General features: G+C 32.7%; 2 protein-coding genes across 2 annotated transcripts in view; one reads left to right on the top strand and one right to left on the bottom strand.

Annotated features, from left to right (window-relative positions):
• The window catches only part of LOC131182128 (histone-lysine N-methyltransferase ATX5-like), a 28,584-nt gene extending 18,351 nt beyond the window's left edge, over window positions 1-10,233 (bottom strand). The window contains exons 1-2 of the mRNA XM_058150774.1: window positions 10,036-10,233; window positions 9,471-9,677 (exon numbers count right to left, since the gene is read on the bottom strand). Coding sequence (XP_058006757.1) covers window positions 9,471-9,677; window positions 10,036-10,233 — 405 coding nt within the window. The remainder of the gene's footprint in view (window positions 1-9,470; window positions 9,678-10,035) is intronic.
• Window positions 10,234-15,285: 5,052 nt separating this feature from the next.
• On the top strand, window positions 15,286-16,447 carry LOC110657150 (metalloendoproteinase 3-MMP-like). Its single transcript, XM_021814242.2, has one exon. It carries the CDS (start codon window positions 15,357-15,359, stop codon window positions 16,281-16,283), a length of 927 nt encoding a protein of 308 aa, XP_021669934.2. The 5' UTR covers window positions 15,286-15,356; the 3' UTR covers window positions 16,284-16,447.
• Window positions 16,448-18,630: the final 2,183 nt, after the last annotated feature.

Genomic DNA, 18,630 nt, shown 5'->3' with positions numbered 1-18,630 from the left:
ACATGTTTAAGTGGTATCAGAGCAATGGTTTTAAAGTGAATTTTGAACTGTGAATTTGAAATCTTTTTGTCAGAACTACAACTGCTCAAATGTTTGATACATATAGTACATTTACATCATAAATATGAACTAATGGAGAGGAATCTCCTTGTATTGGTTGTACAGGAATAGAAAATTCTGTGAAAAAATGGAAGAGAAGAATGAGACAATAGAACAATCCGTAATGGCAGAAGTACAAGTTGAGGCCCCAACTCCACAAAGTGTCGAAGGCCTGACTGTACCAGCTTTACCAGTACAAATTATTGCACAAATGGCCCAGCAAATGGCCACTTTCTTTCAACAAATGGCTGATAATCACATTCACCCCAAGCCCAATCTGCACTCCAACCCCACAAGGGCAACATGAAATGGAAAAGAGGGAGAAACCTATGGGTCAGAGTTCGAACAGTAATTTGGGGAAGAGAAAAGAATTTGAGGAACCCCGAGCTCAGAAATATGATAGAGGCGGATCATCAGGGCAGAGACCACTAAGATCTAGTCGTCGAACAACCAGAAGTTCCTATTCTGCCCGTTTCTACCATGTTTGTGGTAAGCTACATGGAGGTATTTGTCGTAAGGCCTCTGGAACCTGTTACAATTGTGGAAAACTTAGACACTTTGCTAAAGATTGTGCTAAACCACCTCGATCTGCTCTCCGGAGTTCACAGATCATCAGTCAGAGTCAAGATAGAAATAGAGTTGGTACTCCTCACCACTATAACACAGTGAATCAACCCGAATATAGTAGCGCACCAGTCAGAGCGTCCACTATGTGCCAAGGAGAAAGAGCAGAAACTTCAGATGTAGCTGCTGGTAAGTTCTTAATTTTTGAAAGAAACAATTAGTTATTATTTGATCCCAGCACTACTTAGTTGTGTGTTAGTGTCAGAACTATATATTCTGTTGTTATTCCTTTACATGGGAACGAATTTTGATGTATTAGTGACTAGTCCTTTAGGATAATAACTATAATAACAAGTATGATTGACATTACTTTTGGAAGAATTGTTAGCTAAAAGTATTTTCTAACATACCATAAATTATAAAGCTAAATGGCGAGCCTACTTAATGTAAGGCAAGAGGACGTAAAAGTGAGTTACAGTAATAGGATTGCTCTAGATGAGGGCAAAGATGTTACTGTTAGTAATTGTCAAAGGAAATTGTAATCAGAATCGGTTTGGGATATTAGTGGATTCGAGAAAGATAAGATGTTAGAAAACCTAGTCCATGAGGTTATAACGTCGTGACTATATAATGTTCTCGATGTTTGTATTGTAAGCTGCAGATTATAGTATCGACACGAGATTATTGTGTAGAGCTACATGCTTCCTCGTGGTATAATAAATTAAGAATATTTGTAAGTAATCTATAAATTGATACAGTTGCACCCGAATAGAGTACTATTACTGGAAATAAATGTGAAAATTTTAGTCAGAAATGTAAAACTTCAGAACTAGCCTATCAAACGACTACACTTGTAAGGTAGCTAGAGTCGATGACTCGATTATATTAATGTGAATTACGTACCACGAATTGTTATAAGCTTAAAGATATCAGTACGACTTATCATCCTCAAACGGATGGACAGTCGAAACAAGTAATTCAGGTAAATTCGGAAACTCATTGAGTTCCTATAAATAATGAAATGAAATGATAATAATAACCTGTAAAATGTGATAAGCCCTCAAGAATATATTGAGAACTTGTGTCATTGAATCCGAAAGGAGATGGGACAGATACATCCCACTAACAGAATTTGTATACATTAATAAGTGTCAAGCTAGCATACGAGTGGCACCCTATGAAACATAGTAAGGGAACAGATAACTATGGATTTTGTGATGAAACTTCCGAGGACACAGAATAGTCAAGATGCGGTATAGGTCATAATTGATGACTAACCAAGTCTGCTCACTTTTGCTAGTCGGATGGACTATAGCACAGAAAGATTGGCGGATTGTACATATATGAGATTATGAAATTGCATGGAGTGCGAGTATCAATTGTATCGGCGAGGATCCTAGGTTCACTTCTAGATTAGGGTAGTCTTGAGAGCCCTAGGAACTAGATTGAACTTCAAAGACAACATTCCACCCACGGATAGATGGCGATCTGAAAGGGTAATTCGGATATTGGAGGATATGCTACGGGCTTGTGTGATTGAATTTGAAGGTAGTTGGGATCTGGACTTGCCTTTGATTGAGTTTGCTTATAACAACGGCTACCAATCAAGCATTGGAATGCCTCCATATGAAGCATTGTATGGCGGGAAGTGCGAGAACTCCCTTATGTTGGGATGAAATAGGTGAAAGGAAGATGATTGGGCAGAAATTGTTCGTGAGACAGAGGAAAAGATCAGTTAATTAGAGATAGACTCAAGGCTGCATCAAACCGTCGAAGTCCTATGTTGATTTGAAAAGAAGAGATATTGAATATGCATAGGTGATAAGGTATTCCTCAAAGTTTCTCCTTGGAAGAGGATTATGAGATCGCGAGAAAGGGAAGCGAGTCCTCGTTCATCGGACCATATGAGGTTACGGAAAGAGTGGGTCCTTTGGCATATCGGTTGGCATTACCTCCAGAGCTAGCAAGGATACACAGTGTCTTCCATGTGTCCATGTTAAGGAGGTACAGATCTGACCCATCTCATGTACTATCAGTTGAAGAGATTGAAGTAAATCCAGACCCCTTATATGAGGAAGAACCCATAAAAATTCTGGCTTATGAGGTAAAGCAGCTGAGGAATAAACAGATACAGCTGAGGAATAAACAGATACACCTGGTTAAAGTGCTGTGGAACCATCATTTAGGCCAGGAAGCTACTTGGGAACGTGAAGAGGATATGAGGAGACAGCACCCATAGCTGTTCAGAGATTAATACCAGGTAAAATTTTGAGGCGAAATTTATTTAAGGGGGGGAGAATTGTAACACCCCTAAGTTCGGTAGTGCGTTCTACTGTTAGGTGACCGGTCTTTGTTGGACAGCTAGGATGCCTAGAACTACACTTCGTTATGTGTGAGGAGACATAAAATAATGAAATAAAAGAAAAGAAAATACAAGAAAAATAAAAGAAAAATAATAGCAAAGAAATGTAACTAAGTTAAGCGAGCCGAGAACCCTAGCAATGGGTGACCGCACCGGGAAGTCACGGTGTGGGCCGTTGACTAGCCCTGGACCGCGGGGAACCCAGGAAAATATTTTTAGGACTTAAAGAGACATCAATTGAAGTATAAATATTATTAAAAATATCAAAGAAAAATTAAATAATTAGTACAAAGAAAAGTGAGAAATCGAAAAACAGACAAAACCCGGTGTTACCGAAAAATCGGGAATGCAACGAGCAGGGCATTATGGTCATTTGACATCCCGAATTGTCTTTTGACCTAAATGTCCATTAAAAATAAATAATATTACACTTAGAAAATAAAATGAAGAATTAATTTGGTGGGACCTAATGTAAATAGCCAAAAGTGGAGTGAAAATTGTGTAAATAACACATTTAACATATAAAATGATTAAACTAAAGTGAGTGGACCACTAAGGAATAACCTAAGGATTATAAAATGTGTTAGTGGGCAGATTTCTCCACTAAACACTTCATCTTCAAGATTGAGAATCATCCATGCCGTAAATGAAAAGCTCCCAAAACCTCCATGGCCATTTTTCTTTAAGCTTCATGCACTCCTTCAATTTACCTCCAATCACCTAGGTAGCTTCACTAAAAATTGTCCTCACATCACAAGGAAGAGCTTGATACCAAAATTAAGAAGTTTAGTGAAGGTTTAACAAGTCCCAACCAAAGGTAAGTTTGTATTTTTGAACATTGCTTTGTTAAACTTTGTATACTTGTTATGGGTGTTTGAATTGTGAAGAAAATTTTCAAGTTTGAGGAGTTCTTGATATATCAATTTTGGACAGCCATGGAATTGAATGTTTAATGAAATATTCATACATATATTTGATGAGAAATTATTTGAATAGGGTGATTTAATGTCCTAGTAAATTATTCCACATGTATATGGTGATTGTGCACTTGGAATGGAAATTGATGAATTGTAGGACACTTTGGCATTGTGGAACAATTCGGCAGCCTTGGGACTCTTTGATAAATGTATGAGTTCATGAAGGTATTGGCAGAATATTGACATTGAGGATTGATGGATATGTATATAGATTGGTTGTGTAAAGTGTATGTAAGAATGAGTAATGTTTATGTGTATATGTGATTGTACTTAGACTTTGTAAATTTGAGTTTATTTGGTGTATTGAGGATGTGTGTAATATGCCCAAAGTGACTTTAAAGTGAAGTGGTACATGGTTTTGGTAATGTACCAAAACAGAATTGGTAAGGGAAGTGGACATATAGTAAGGTAAATGTGTCATTTATGTATGTTTAAGCAAGGTAATTAAGGGCAGTATACATTTTAGCCTATAACTTTAAATGTGTAACCTCAAATGGTATGAGACCAATTGGAGGTGAAACTAGGCACAAAATGTGCCAACTTTCATTGAGAAAGCATACCAAAATTCTGCTTGCAAGGTAACATGAAAAATGACCAATTCGGATTAAGTGCAATTGAAACCTGAAAACTGACCAATTGGGCAGTAGTTAGTGTGTAGGCCATAACTCACGCAAAACAGGTCCAATTGACCTGAAATTTTAACCATGAATAGTTAAGACCCATACCTACAATTCTTATGAAGACACCAAGGCCCAGAAATGACCATAAGCAAGTCAAACAGCTTGCACAAGTGCGGGTCCAAAAACTGGCCGAACCAAAGTTGACCAAAATTGACCTAAAATGACCAAATTTGATGCCATTTGACCAACAATAGTAAAATGACCATAACTTGGTCTACATAACTCGGATTGACCTAAAATTTTTCCCCGCGTTCCGTAAGACATAGATCTACAAGTTTGTAGTTTTGACCAAAATCCAAAAACCGAGGGAACTAGGTCGTCCGACTAGGTCAAACTAGTATCACGGAATCCAACAAGTTGCATTAAAATGCACTAAACAAGGAAATGAGTTTGGTAAAACGTACCAACCCTAAAATACTATCGAATGTGACATATTAGTGACACTAAAACCTAGTTTACCTAGAATGCATCGAGGGTCGATATATTGGTTGATTAAGCAAATAAGGGTATTCAATGAATTACTTATCGAACATTATTGTTAAAGACAATTTAATTTTGTACTGAAACACTTCAAATTGTGTTTCTCAGTTAGCAAGGACTCAGGAAAAGGGAAGGAAACACTGAGTTCAGACCAGGAGACAGTCATCAGAGGTTTGTGCACAACTAGTTTTTAACTGATTTTGTTTTGAATATTTCATATGAGTAAATGACATATTTTCTTATGTATTATGTTTAACAAGCATTAGATTTAATTCAATGATTATTGAAAATTGTTATAGTATGTATGAATTTAGCTTTGTGAAATGGTATTTCCACAAGTATTAAGCATTGTTATTGATTGAATAAGTTATGTTTTGGAAAATTGTGATAGAACATGTTTTGAATTGCGATGGAAATTTTCATGAAAAAAAATGCAAATTTATGATTTCAATTATGATGAGCATAAAAATTATTGGATATTGGAATTGACTTTGAATCGAATTATATTGTGATTTATGCTCACTAAAAGGATGGTGATATTGTTTTATATCTCACTATAGATGCTTGACTAGGTTATTACCCTTCTCTCTCATTTGTTGAGAAGACAATGGAGTTAGTTGTGTTTTGATTACCATGGTACGTGCACAGGCTTAGATTTTCCTCTGATTTGAGGTTAGATCTAAGTTTATTTTATCGTTATGGCCCTTGCGGAAGATTCATTATTGTGATGGTACTGTGCACGATGATTCGACCTCCCCGACCATAGGGAGTTAGAATCTGATTCGACCTCCCCGACCATAGGGAGTTAGAATCACATCGAAGATGGCCCTATCGGATTAGTCTTGCATAGTTAGTGAGATAAAGAATGATTTGTGAGATACAGCATGGTTTTTGAGCTACAGCATGGTTTTTGAGATACAACATGGTTTTGAGATAAAGATTGATTTTTGAGATACATAATGATTTTTGAGATACAGAATGGCTTTTGAATGGTAAAGAATTGTGATTTCAATTATGGTTTATGTATAATTGATTTTGTTGGAATTACTTAAATGGTTAGTCATGATTTGATAAATTGAATTTTGTGATCAAAGTCATTTACACAAATGATTTACATTATTGGCAATGAATATTTTGAGTTTTGGAATTTGATGAGTATTCAGATTCCCAAATTATTTACTGTAAATTTTGTCAATGTATATTGTACTATGTTTTAAATTATAGTTGTGCACCACTGAGTTCACCACTCAGCGATAGCTTTGTATGCTGTCACAGGTAAGAAGAGCATAGAGCAGTGAGTAAGTTTCTTTGAAGACACTTTCAGATCAGCTCCAGGTATATTATAGGTATACCCATGTACATAGGTCTGAGGTATGCATGTAATAATATGTATGTAAATTATTTGAGCAGTTGTATAAAAACTCTTGTAAAACATTTTGGTATGTAATTAAATGTAAATTATTGTAAATATAAATTTAAGATTTCATTTACTTGAATAGTTTTGTAATATAAATTTTGAGTCTTATAATTGTACATTGAAGTTGTAAAGTGAATTATGAGTTATTTTGACTTGTAAAATTTGTATTATATTTCTTTTATCTCATCCTTTGAAAATACTGAAAAATTGTTGTGGATTGAGTTGAGAAAAATATTGTGTTGAATTTTGTTGGAGTTGAGATTTGGAAAAATATTGAAGTGCTTTTTACAGGTTTTCTGAAGAACTGTTTTATCCAAAATACAGATGGCACTCTGCCAAAATTTTTACAGAAATTCCAAATAAGTCAAATGTGTTAGCTCTATTACTTCAGTTCACAAAAGTTTTTAACACCTGTAAATAGTGCTCACCACTGTGAAAGAAGTAAGAAAAGTTTTTAAAATCCCTTATAGTGTATTTAATGGGTTATCAGTAGACGGAGTTGATAATTCATTAGGTATACTACAGGATCATGTCATGCCTTACAGAGGGGTAGGGTGTGACATTTTCTGAGCAATGTTTTTTCATCAAAGTTGTGCCATTATGTGTCTTGTTTCATGTGCAATTAGCCTTGAATCAATTGAACCTACACAACTCAAGTTATAACTGCCCAAACTTACTGGACTCACATCTAACTCTGCAGGTCCTACGAGGCTGCATACACAACCTCAAATCCAAAGCTGTAATTCACTTCAATTCTTTAACAAACACAGTCAAATAGTTACTAATTGACCATTAGGACTTCTATTCACCAACACATGAGCAAAACCCAAATTTGTCACAATCCCTAATTGGTCATAATTTCTATCTCCTACAAACTCATCAAATTTCAACTCTACTTTATATATATACACATCAATTGACTTTAATATACAAATTTAATTGCATTCTAACTATCAAAACCATGAAAATCCCATACCATCAAGGCTGACCAAATTTTCCATGCCTTCATACATACCTCAATTCCATAAATATTCATGTAAGCTCATCATAATTTGACTAAATTTTAACTAAAGAAGAAGGAAGGAAACTAGTTTATGTACTAACCTTTTTGAACAGAATTTTCTTGGCTAATCTTCAATTTTTCCTTCACTTTCCTTCTTTCTCTAGGCTACCAAACACTTGCCCAAGAGGTGTAGCCAAGTTTTAATGAAAGAAACTTAAGGTTTTGTGGTGAGAAATTAAGGCTTAGAAGTAAGAGATTAGAAAGTTTTAATGGAGGTAAAGAGAGATGGGAGTGGCTGCCGAAAATGGTTGAGGAGATGAGCAGAATTTATTTCTTAATTTATCTCATTTTATGTGTATCTATCTTCTTTTAATTAGTTTATCAAGTTGTGATTGGGTTGAGAGTTTTTAATTGCATCATAGTGATGTCATAAGTCCCATTTAATTCATTTTCTTTTCTATTCTTCTCTACTCATTTTTAATTTAATTTTTATCACTTTTTATTTATATTTTATGTCATATAATTTATTTACTTAATTGGAAAAGTCGGTCAAAAATTATCTCTGAAAACGAAATGACCAAAATGCTCTCCGTTTGGCTTATTGAGCCAAAATCGTCTGTACTAATTGATAAAATTCCAGAAGCATTTTCTTGGCATTCTAGTGACATCGAAATCTCAATGACTCTTCTCTGGAGTCCCAAAAATTATTTCACAGAATTTCCCTTGGGTTTAGGGCTATAGCCGTAAGGACAGCAACTTCCTATTAGAGTCACCCATCACCGGGGCACCGGCTCTTTTAACCTTTGTGTATATCATAGCTTAAATTTTTCTAAATTTTTTTCTTATCATTATTTCAATTATTTATGACTCCTCACTCTAGTTTAATTATAGTTCCAAACATTCTAGCTGTCCGGTCAAACATTGGTCAATGGAACAGTCGAATGCATGGACTAGCTAAAGTGAGAGTGTTACACCTGTAGGTAGGTTGACTCCTACATCAAATACTCATGTTACAAATATAAATTACCAAAACAAATCGGGATAAATTTTGACAGTTGTCTCTAAACTTATCTAGTTATAATATTGTAGTCCATCAACTTAAAAATGTAACATAAAACTCTATCAACTTTCAAGTTTTAGGCAGTAAAATCCCTCTAACCTCCAATTATCAGTTTTTCAATTAGACACTAACCAGAACAATTCCAGTATGGAGCTTAGTCAATATATCTCTTTTCTCTTTTAAGCCATGTGTAAGTTAAATCCTTATTCTCTCTATAGACAGAATAATTTTTCATGTGTAAAGAGAATAATTTTACACTTTGCATAAGAGAGAAGAGAGAAATGTTGACTAAGTGCCATGCGGGAGCTATTCACATCAGTTTCTAACTGAAAAATCAATAATTGTAAGTTAAAGGGATTTTACTGTACAAAATTTGAAAGTTTATGGGATTTTATGTTATATTTTAAAGTTAAAGGACTGTAGTGTTATAACTATATAAGTTCAGGGACAGTTGTTGAAATTTATCCAAACAAATGGGATTACAAATGAATATCAACAACCCAAATAAATTTCTTAGCCATAAAAGCAAGATTCTACTTGTCCATAATGGAAGGAAAAAAGAAAAAGAAATTTAACGTCTGGCAATTCTAAAACATCTAACATGGAAAAGGCACTATCAGCAAAGAATGGGTATGGGTATAAATATGAGATGTTGTTTATTAGACTCAGACACAATGTCAAGCATGACCAAATCAATAAAAAGCCATGAATTCCATATGCAACGCCTACAGATTAAACGGACCCTTCAAAACTTTGACCAAACAGATTAAAGGAACTCACAAATAGGAAAACCTAATCGCTTGTCATTTAATTGTAAATGGAACCTACCTTGCGAATTTGGGTATTCGCCAAATCTTCAAAAGAATCTGATTGTTGTGAGAAAGATTCTGGCAAAGCTGTGGTTGAAGCTTGTGGGCCTTTTTGAAGTGATGGAGTTAGTTTATGAGCAGGTGAGGATTTTTTTGAAGACCCCTTTCCTGACTTAATTGCAGCTAAAACATCACTCTTTGGGATAGGGCCACGAGGACCTGATGCCTTTAATTATAGCAATTAGCATAATTATAGCAATTAGCATAATTATAGCAATTAGCATAATCATAGCAATTAGCATAATTACAGTAATTAATATGATTATAGGAGATTTATAGCATAATTATAGCAATTATTATTCTTATCTAAATTAGCTCATATTCTCATGTATAAATAGATGTAATATCTCTGTAAATAAGAAACAGACAAAGACACAGACAAATATACAATCCTTTTCTTCATTATTTGTATTCTTTCTTCTAACATGGTATCAGAGCCGTAAAACTTTTATTTATAGTTTCTGGGGTCTCTCTTCTCTCTCTACAACATGTTCTGGTTCATTCTTTTATTTCTGTTATTATACCAAAGAGCCGTTTCCAAATCGATCCGGTGATTGTGATGTGCTCAATATTAGTCCAACTACACCGCCTCTGTTGAATCGCACGGTGTTGATCCGATGCACTGTGCTGCATCCGCTCCTAGCATTACTCTTCGTCGTTCTACGTCGGTTTAAGCGCCTCTGTTGAATCTGCACGATTGTTGATCGATTACTGCGCTGCATACGCTCCTAGCACTACTCTTCGTCGTTCTACGTCGGTTTAATCGCCTCTGTTGAATCTGCACGATTGTTGATCGATACTGCGCTGCATACGCTCCTAGCACTACTCTTCGTAGTTCTACCCGTCCGATTTACTGTCTCTGTTGAATCTGCACGATTGTTGATCCGATTACTGCGCTGCATCTGCTCCTAGCACTACTCTTCGTCGTTCTACCTGTCCAGTTTGATTCCTGTCTCCTCTGTCAGCCAAACCACTGATATATTCACCAAATGCATCCTCCCGCTCGCTTTCAAGATCTCTTAAGCAAACTCAAGTTGGCACCTGTGTTACCACCTTGAGTTTGAGGGGGGTGTTAGCATAATTATAGCAATTAGCATAATTATAGCAATTAGCATAATTATAGCAATTAGCATAATCATAGCAATTAGCATAATTACAGTAATTAATATGATTATAGGAGATTTATAGCATAATTATAGCAATTATTATTCTTATCTAAATTAGCTCATATTCTCATGTATAAATAGATGTAATATCTCTGTAAATAAGAAACAGACAAAGACACAGACAAATATACAATCCTTTTCTTCATTATTTGTATTCTTTTCTTCATTACTGTAATTATGCTAATTGCTATAATTATGCTATAAATCTCCTATAATCATATTAATTAATTACTGTAATTATGCTAATTGCTATAATTATGCTAATTGCTATAATTATGCTAACAATAATGCATCCTATCCATGCTCTGAAATCAATAACTTAGCAGAGGGACTGATTCTTGTAAAACTTGTTTTTTCTTCTCTAACCTTCATCCTTTGAATCACGATGCGCCGATATATAAATATAAATTAGTAATAAAGATCATGAAATATGACATAGTAAATGATAAAAGAAATTAAGGATAAAATTAATAAATATACTTATGAATATAATTAATATTTTATTTTATATATGCAACATATATATATATATATATATATATATATATATATATATATATATATATATATATATATATATATATATTTTTTTTTTTTTTCTTTTTTCTTTTTTCAATTTCTACCAAACACAGTTAACTGTTGCTCGCTAACATTTTTCCCCCCTTAGTTCTTTCACCCCTAACTAATACTCCTATGATTGTTAGCACCCAATTCTTTAATCTTATCCACATGCAACCTAGCTGTTAACCCCTTTAGGGGGTGTTTGGTTCACCTGTTAAGTGTAACTGATAGCTGATAGGTGAATTAGAGTGTTTGATAAATTTAAAAAAGTAAAGCTAATAGTTAATGGGTAACTGATATGATACCTAGCTGCAGTTTGTATCAGCTCTATTTTTAGAGCTATTTTTGAGGAGTTGGTAGCTGATTTGATTTTATTTTTTATTTAGGCCATGTTATCCTTTTTTATTTAACTCAAAAATTAATATTATTAATGATTTTATCTTTTTCATTTATAATTTTAACACCTTAATTAGCGCATTATAACTTTATTAAAATATTTTTTATTAATAACATAAAATATAAAATATTTATTTGTTATAAAAAATACATTTTTTATATTTAGGAACCTTAAATTAGTTATAAGTTTTTTCTTTATCAACAATAATAATTACTTTGTTATTCTATAACTATATTTTTGAAGTTATTTAATTATTTTTTAAATAATTTAGTTATTTTTTATTTTAATAATAAAATGAATGATATAATATAATAAATCAATAATTATAATTATTTTAATAATATAATAAATGATATAATATAATATATTAAATTAATATTTATTTATTTATTTTAATAATGTAATAAATAATATAATATAGTAAATTAATAATTATATATTTAATTTAATAATAAAATAAACAATATAATATAATAAATTTATAATATTATATTTATTTCAATAACAAAATAAATTATATGATATATATCATTATTAGTCATTTTAAATATCAACAGCAATAGTTAAAAATAATTTTATCAAATACTTAACATAAATCAGCTATTATCAGCTACCAGCTATTAGCTAATAGTTAACAGTAACAACTATCAACTAATAGTTATCAGCTGTATTCAATAGTTAAATTAAACAGACCCTTAGTCTCAAGTGAACTGTTAAGCCCCTTTACCTTCATGCAAACATCCCTGTTAAAGAGAATTTTTATTTAGTGCAACTATTATGCATATAACAGTTTAATTATAACCACATTGATCACAGTGAAATTTACGTAGGATTCGCCACAATTAACAATTATAATAAAATCATTATATATACATCAATTTTATTATATAACTTTTTCTTATAATTTGTCCTTTTAAGAATGACTAAGATAAACTGAAAAAACTAATGCGCGAACCCAAAACCACGAAAACTGAACCAAAAAGAGGTTAATCAAACCTTCAATTTCAAATGGTTCCGCGTATGATTTTAATTTCAAAAAAATGGTGTTTAATGTTCAAACCGAAAAATATAAAAATATATAAACTCATTAACTATACTAAGCTTAACAAATACGTATTTTTATATGTTTTCAACTTTTAAACAATTTTTCATGAATTTGTATTTTCATTTTTTACCATGCTATATAATTAATTTTAAAAAAATAAAAAATTGAGAATAACTAACACAGCGTGTAGCACGGAATAAGAATCAAGACTCAATCAAACCCTTAAAAATAATTAAGATCTAATCCACATTTTTAAGAAACATAAGATTCAATTTAGAATTTAATGATAACATAAAGTAAACCAGCTTTATTAAGAAAAAAAAATGCTTCATCAAAATAAATATGAAAACTTATACATAATGAAAATATAATAAATATTTATAGAATTCTAAATCCTAATATAGGAAGTAATGAATTAAAGAATTTCAATATAAATATAAAATATATTTAAAAACTTAAATTGAATAGAAATACTATTTTAGAATCCTAAATAAACTAGAAAGTATAAATAAAACGTACCTAAGAAAATAAAATCTAAAAGTTCTTGTGAAAATAAGACAATAAAAATCTTTAGGTCTGGTATGAATTTACGCACTGCGTGAATAACAATACATATATTCATATTTACTTTATAATAATAGTAATGAGCATATTTGTATGCTAAATAATAATCACTATTAAAGATTTTATTAGTCAAATGTAAATTTGATTTAATTGATATAAAGCAAATTATTTCAAAAACTAGTTAACCTTTGAACCGAACCAGAAAATTTCTCATCATACTTGCTTAAGAAAATTTTAGGCTGCCTTTTAGGAGGCACTATGGCTTGAGAGAGGAAAATAATTGAACAACATATGCATTAACGTAATTATACAAGCTATGCACATTAAGGGCAATTGTTTACACCCTATTTTAATTTGGGCTTAGGCCCAATTAATTATTGAGTTTAAGGTTAAGTCTAATTAGTTCCATGAAAAGCCAGAGCATGACCTTTGCATAACACAATATCCAAATCTAAGATCCAAAACCCAATAATGAAAACCAAGTAAGACAGTTGCTTGGATTTGGTTAATAAATAGTGGCTTGAACGTAGTAGAAGTTAATTAATATAGGCAATGAAATTAGTGGCTTGCAATCATCAGCAGTTACTATAATTAGCCTACGTGGGATATTTTAAACGTGATCATCAAGCCAGAGCAGCTCTAAAAGAAGCAACAGATAAAAACATAGAGCCCCTTCTCCAATCCAATCAACAACACCACAACAGACAAATTTACTTTACAATATCAATTTCTTAGCAAGCTTTTACCAGTTTTAATTAGTTTTTAATTTCCATTTGGTTGTCAATTGCACTTTACTTTTCAATCAGTATACATTTTTAATTCAAGCTCAATCAAGCATTCAATTTATTTTTATCTTTCAAGTACAAATGATTTACATTTCTTGTCAAATGATTAATTTATTTTTTGAGCACAATAATTTACGTTTTCAATGCATTTAATTTATTTTTCCATGCAAAATATTTTACATATCAAGAGTATTCATAAGAAATTTATGTTTTCCTGCAAATAACAATACTGTAGAAGAAGCTTGGTGAAATGATGAACAGTGGAGTAAATCGATCTGATTAGAGATAGAAATGCACGTTCACATTCAATTCACTATTGGATTTTAATGTTCGTGACACACTCACAACCCCTTCACACATGAAAAAAAGATTATACAACTTTTTAACACATTTAATGAGATAAAAAATCAATTTAGCATGTAAACCATTATAAAAATATTTATCTGAATTACTTATTATACCAATATGTGTTATATTAAAAATTCACTTGTTAATCGTACGAGAGAATTTTTCCAGTATATATGCATATACATAGTGAGGAAGACTTTCTAGAGAGTGAGGAAGACTTTCTAGAGCGTCAATGGCAATGGTGCAATGAATTAGTTTTCCCTCCCACTCGCTCTTCCTTATTTGCAATGGGAATCAAGACCATTTAACGGGAATGAATTAAAATGTTGATTTTTCTATGTAAATTGAAGGTCATGCTTCCATGGAGGAAAAACAAACCTAAAGACCAAGAAATTCATATTTATATATAATATATAGTTTGAAAAAAATAATACTTTTTTTTTTAAAATTTTTTGCACCAATAAATATAGGGCTAAAATAATGATATAATTTTCCTACATATACAGTGATATACGTTAACAGCTTGCACAAGTTAACAAATTTTTTAAAAGGACAAATTAGCAGAATCGTTATGTAATTTTCATATTTTTTTTACTTAATAAGTGAAAAATAAATTAATTACTAATAATAATTTAAATCAAACTAATTCTTTTTTTAAGGACTTTTACAATAAAGATAATAAATAAATGAGTCAAATTGTGGACTTTTCTATTCCTTATCACCTTTTTGAAGTTAGAGGAACACAAGTCAGACTATTTCTTGATGGGAAGCAACGTTCATAATTATTAAGCATTTTCCTTATGACAAAGTCTCAACCCCTTATTGAAGGCAAGACTCAAAAGAGTCCTTCGTACTAAACATATATAGAAATTAAGCACTATAAATAGACACAAAAAACTCTATTGATACCCACCAAACATAAGCACTAATTTCCAACCTCAATTGAAACCAAGTGCTAGAATTTGACCATTTCAATCTAATGGTTCCTAAAACCTTCCCACTTTTGAGTGCCATTTTGCTCCTCTTCTTGATGAACCTGATAAACACCATCCAATCAAAACCAAATGGAGATCCTTTTGGGTTCATCCAACACCTAGAGGGATGCCACAAGGGTGAATCCATAAGTGGGCTCAAAGACCTTAAACGTTATCTTGAGAGGTTTGGGTACTTAAAGTATGCTAATAATAGTAGCAACAACCATGCAAATGACGATGAGTTCAATGATCTTTTAGAGGCAGCAATCAAGGATTACCAGCACAATTATCACCTGAATGCCACTGGAGTCCTGGACAATAGCACAGTGTCTCAGATGATGAAGCCTAGATGTGGGGTGCCAGATGTTGTCAAAAATGGCACAAATAATCACTACCATAATCCCAAATCCATCCACTCAGTAGCCCATTACAATTTCTTCCCTGGACCCCGAAGATGGCCTCCAGAGAGAAGCCATTTAAGATACAGGTTTCGTTCTAGTGTCCAAGTCCCTGGAGCAGAGAACTTCAGGTCTATATGTGCACAAGCTTTTCAGAGATGGGCACAAGTTACCCACTTCACATTCGAGGAAGTTGCTGCCAATTCTGAGGCAGAAATAGAGATCGGATTCCACAGAAGGTTCCATGGAGATGGGAGCCCTTTCGATGGAAGGTCAGGGACTTTAGCACATGCAACTGCACCAACTAATGGAAGGTGTCATTTTGATGGAGATGAAATTTGGAGTGCGAATCCTGGACCTAATGAGGTTGACCTAGAATCAGTTGCAGTTCATGAAATAGGACATCTTTTGGGTCTGGACCATAGTGAAGACCCAAATGCTATCATGTATTCAACCTTCAGTTATGGGATTACCAAAAGGGATTTGAGTACTGATGATGTTCAAGGAATTCGTACTCTATATGGATTACAGTGATGGGTGCATTACCCTTATATATTATAATAAGAGCAACCGAGATCCAATGAGCTTTGGAGGATTAGTGTTACATGTTAAACAATGTTTAAATGCAATATTTCTTATAATTCTCATTTGTATCACATGGAAATATATATACAAAAGAATACCATGATTATTGAAAATTTCCTATACTTCTAAGATATCTCATAATCGTAGGAGATAAAAAAAAAATAAAGAAAATAAAATTACTATATAGATAAAATTGATAAAAATACTACTAATAACAAATTAAAGTAGTAATTCAAATAAAATGACAGTTCATGCAATTAACTCGTGGATATTGTGAATATGATTATTTCCAATATTTAGAGCCAAAATGAGGAATCTTCTTTTTACCTAGAAATCTGTCGTTACAGGTTAAGGGACTTTTTAATAAGCAAAACTAAAATTGAGAGATTTCATTTTAATAAATTGAAGTTGAGTAATTGAAATAAAACAATCATTGAAATTGAGGGACGGTTCATATAATTAACCCGTGGATATTATGAACATGATTATCCCTAAGTTTTAAAGCCAAAACTAGGAATTTACAAGAGAAGTTAAGGAGCTCAAGATGGTTTTTGGCAAAGGAGAAATTTCGTCTGATAAAGGAATTTAAATCAGTTTTAGCAATTTTTCTCTTCTTGTATGTAAATTTCTCATCATACCTACATAAGAAAATTTTGCATCGGTATTTAGAGGCAATATTGCATGAGAGAAAATTGATTATTCAATATGTGCATTAGTTTAGTTATATGAGATATGTACGTTTGGTCAATTATTTACTCCATATTTAAATGTGGGCTTAGGCCAAATGAATTATTGGATTTAAGTTTAAAATTAACTAAAGTCGAATAAAAGCTCATGTAGAGAGCCTAGGCCATGCATGATACAATATCCAAATCCGAGATCCAAAACTCATTAGTGAGCCAAGAAAGACAATTGCTTAGATCTATCCAATACATAGTGGTCTGAAGTGAAGAGTAATTAATTAATAGAGGCAATAAAAGTAGTGGCTTGGAATCATGAGCAGTTATTGCAACTAACCAGCGTGGGATATTGTGAACGTGATCATAAGCCGAAGTAGCAATATAGAGAGCACTAGATACTAGGGGTGTCTAGTTTTCTATCTAAATTGAATCAATTTATTTCAATCGATTCAATTTTTTGACCCAATTAGTTTGGTTCAGTTATCTATTTTTAAAAATATTGATTTTTAGTTTGGTTCAGTTTGATTTTTTATTCAGTTATAATCGAAAAAACCAAGATAATTGAAATTGAAGTTAATAATTGGCCTTTTCCTCTGCCGCCCATCCTTTACATGTGTTTCAAGCAATAAACCCAACCCATTTTTTAACATTCCTTATTTTACTGTCCCAGGCCTAGTGTAAGAACACTCTTGAGATTGTGTGGCACTTGACTTGAACTCTTTTAAGACAAGTCAGCCGAGAGAATTCCCCGATGATTTGTTCAACATAATGAGTATATTAGCATGGCTTTGCAAGCTAATCAAGAAAAATATCACAAGCATCGTATATGAACAAGTATCTCAAGCATAATAAGAAACGAGGCACAAATATATCAAGAACAAACTACTTCTTTCATTCATTTATCACAATCAATACAATTAGATTGGCTGTCCTTACATCACTTTTAGGCAGGGGGGAACCTACAAGGAGTAGCAGGACAGAAACTCACCATGCCAATGACTAGCTATACCGGTTGCTCTACGGTAGTCAACTAGTCACTCCCTCCTAAAGAGCATTAGAAACACAATGGGGTGTGGTAGGAAGCGACATCACTATACTTGAGCCATTACACCCCTAAAATTACATAAATGAAATTAAATATAAAATATCCCCTTTAGTCCCTAAAATTTACATTTTACTACTCAAACTTCTAACCCCTGGCATTCTCCCCCACTCAAATGGTTAACGTCCTCGCCGACTGAGCTTGTGTCAACTCTTCCATGCATTGTGCATGCAGTTGTTATAGAATACGCGATGGAATACTGTCTCATTAAAAAACCTTTACCAACTAAAATCCAGCAAGAAAAAACCTTAGTAAAGGAAAAAGAGTGCAGTGCGCATTTACAGTTGGGATTGAGCCTGCAAGAACTCTTCACCCTTTTGCTTTTGTGGTTGGAGGTTTATTTTTTTCTCCCAACTAGTCTCTTTTGCAGTCAAACCCCTCTATTTGATGAAGTGCTCATTTTCTTTTCCATTTTGCATTTTGATTTTTTCCTCTCACAATCACAGATGCAATCTCTTCTTATAATGTCCTGAGAATTTCGAGCTTTGAATAGTACTATTTTCGGTCTATAAAT

This window comes from Hevea brasiliensis, chromosome 8 (assembly GCF_030052815.1).
Source record: "Hevea brasiliensis isolate MT/VB/25A 57/8 chromosome 8, ASM3005281v1, whole genome shotgun sequence".
In the NCBI taxonomy this organism is placed as follows: domain Eukaryota; kingdom Viridiplantae; phylum Streptophyta; class Magnoliopsida; order Malpighiales; family Euphorbiaceae; genus Hevea; species Hevea brasiliensis.
This window is presented reverse-complemented; position numbering and strand designations above follow the sequence as displayed.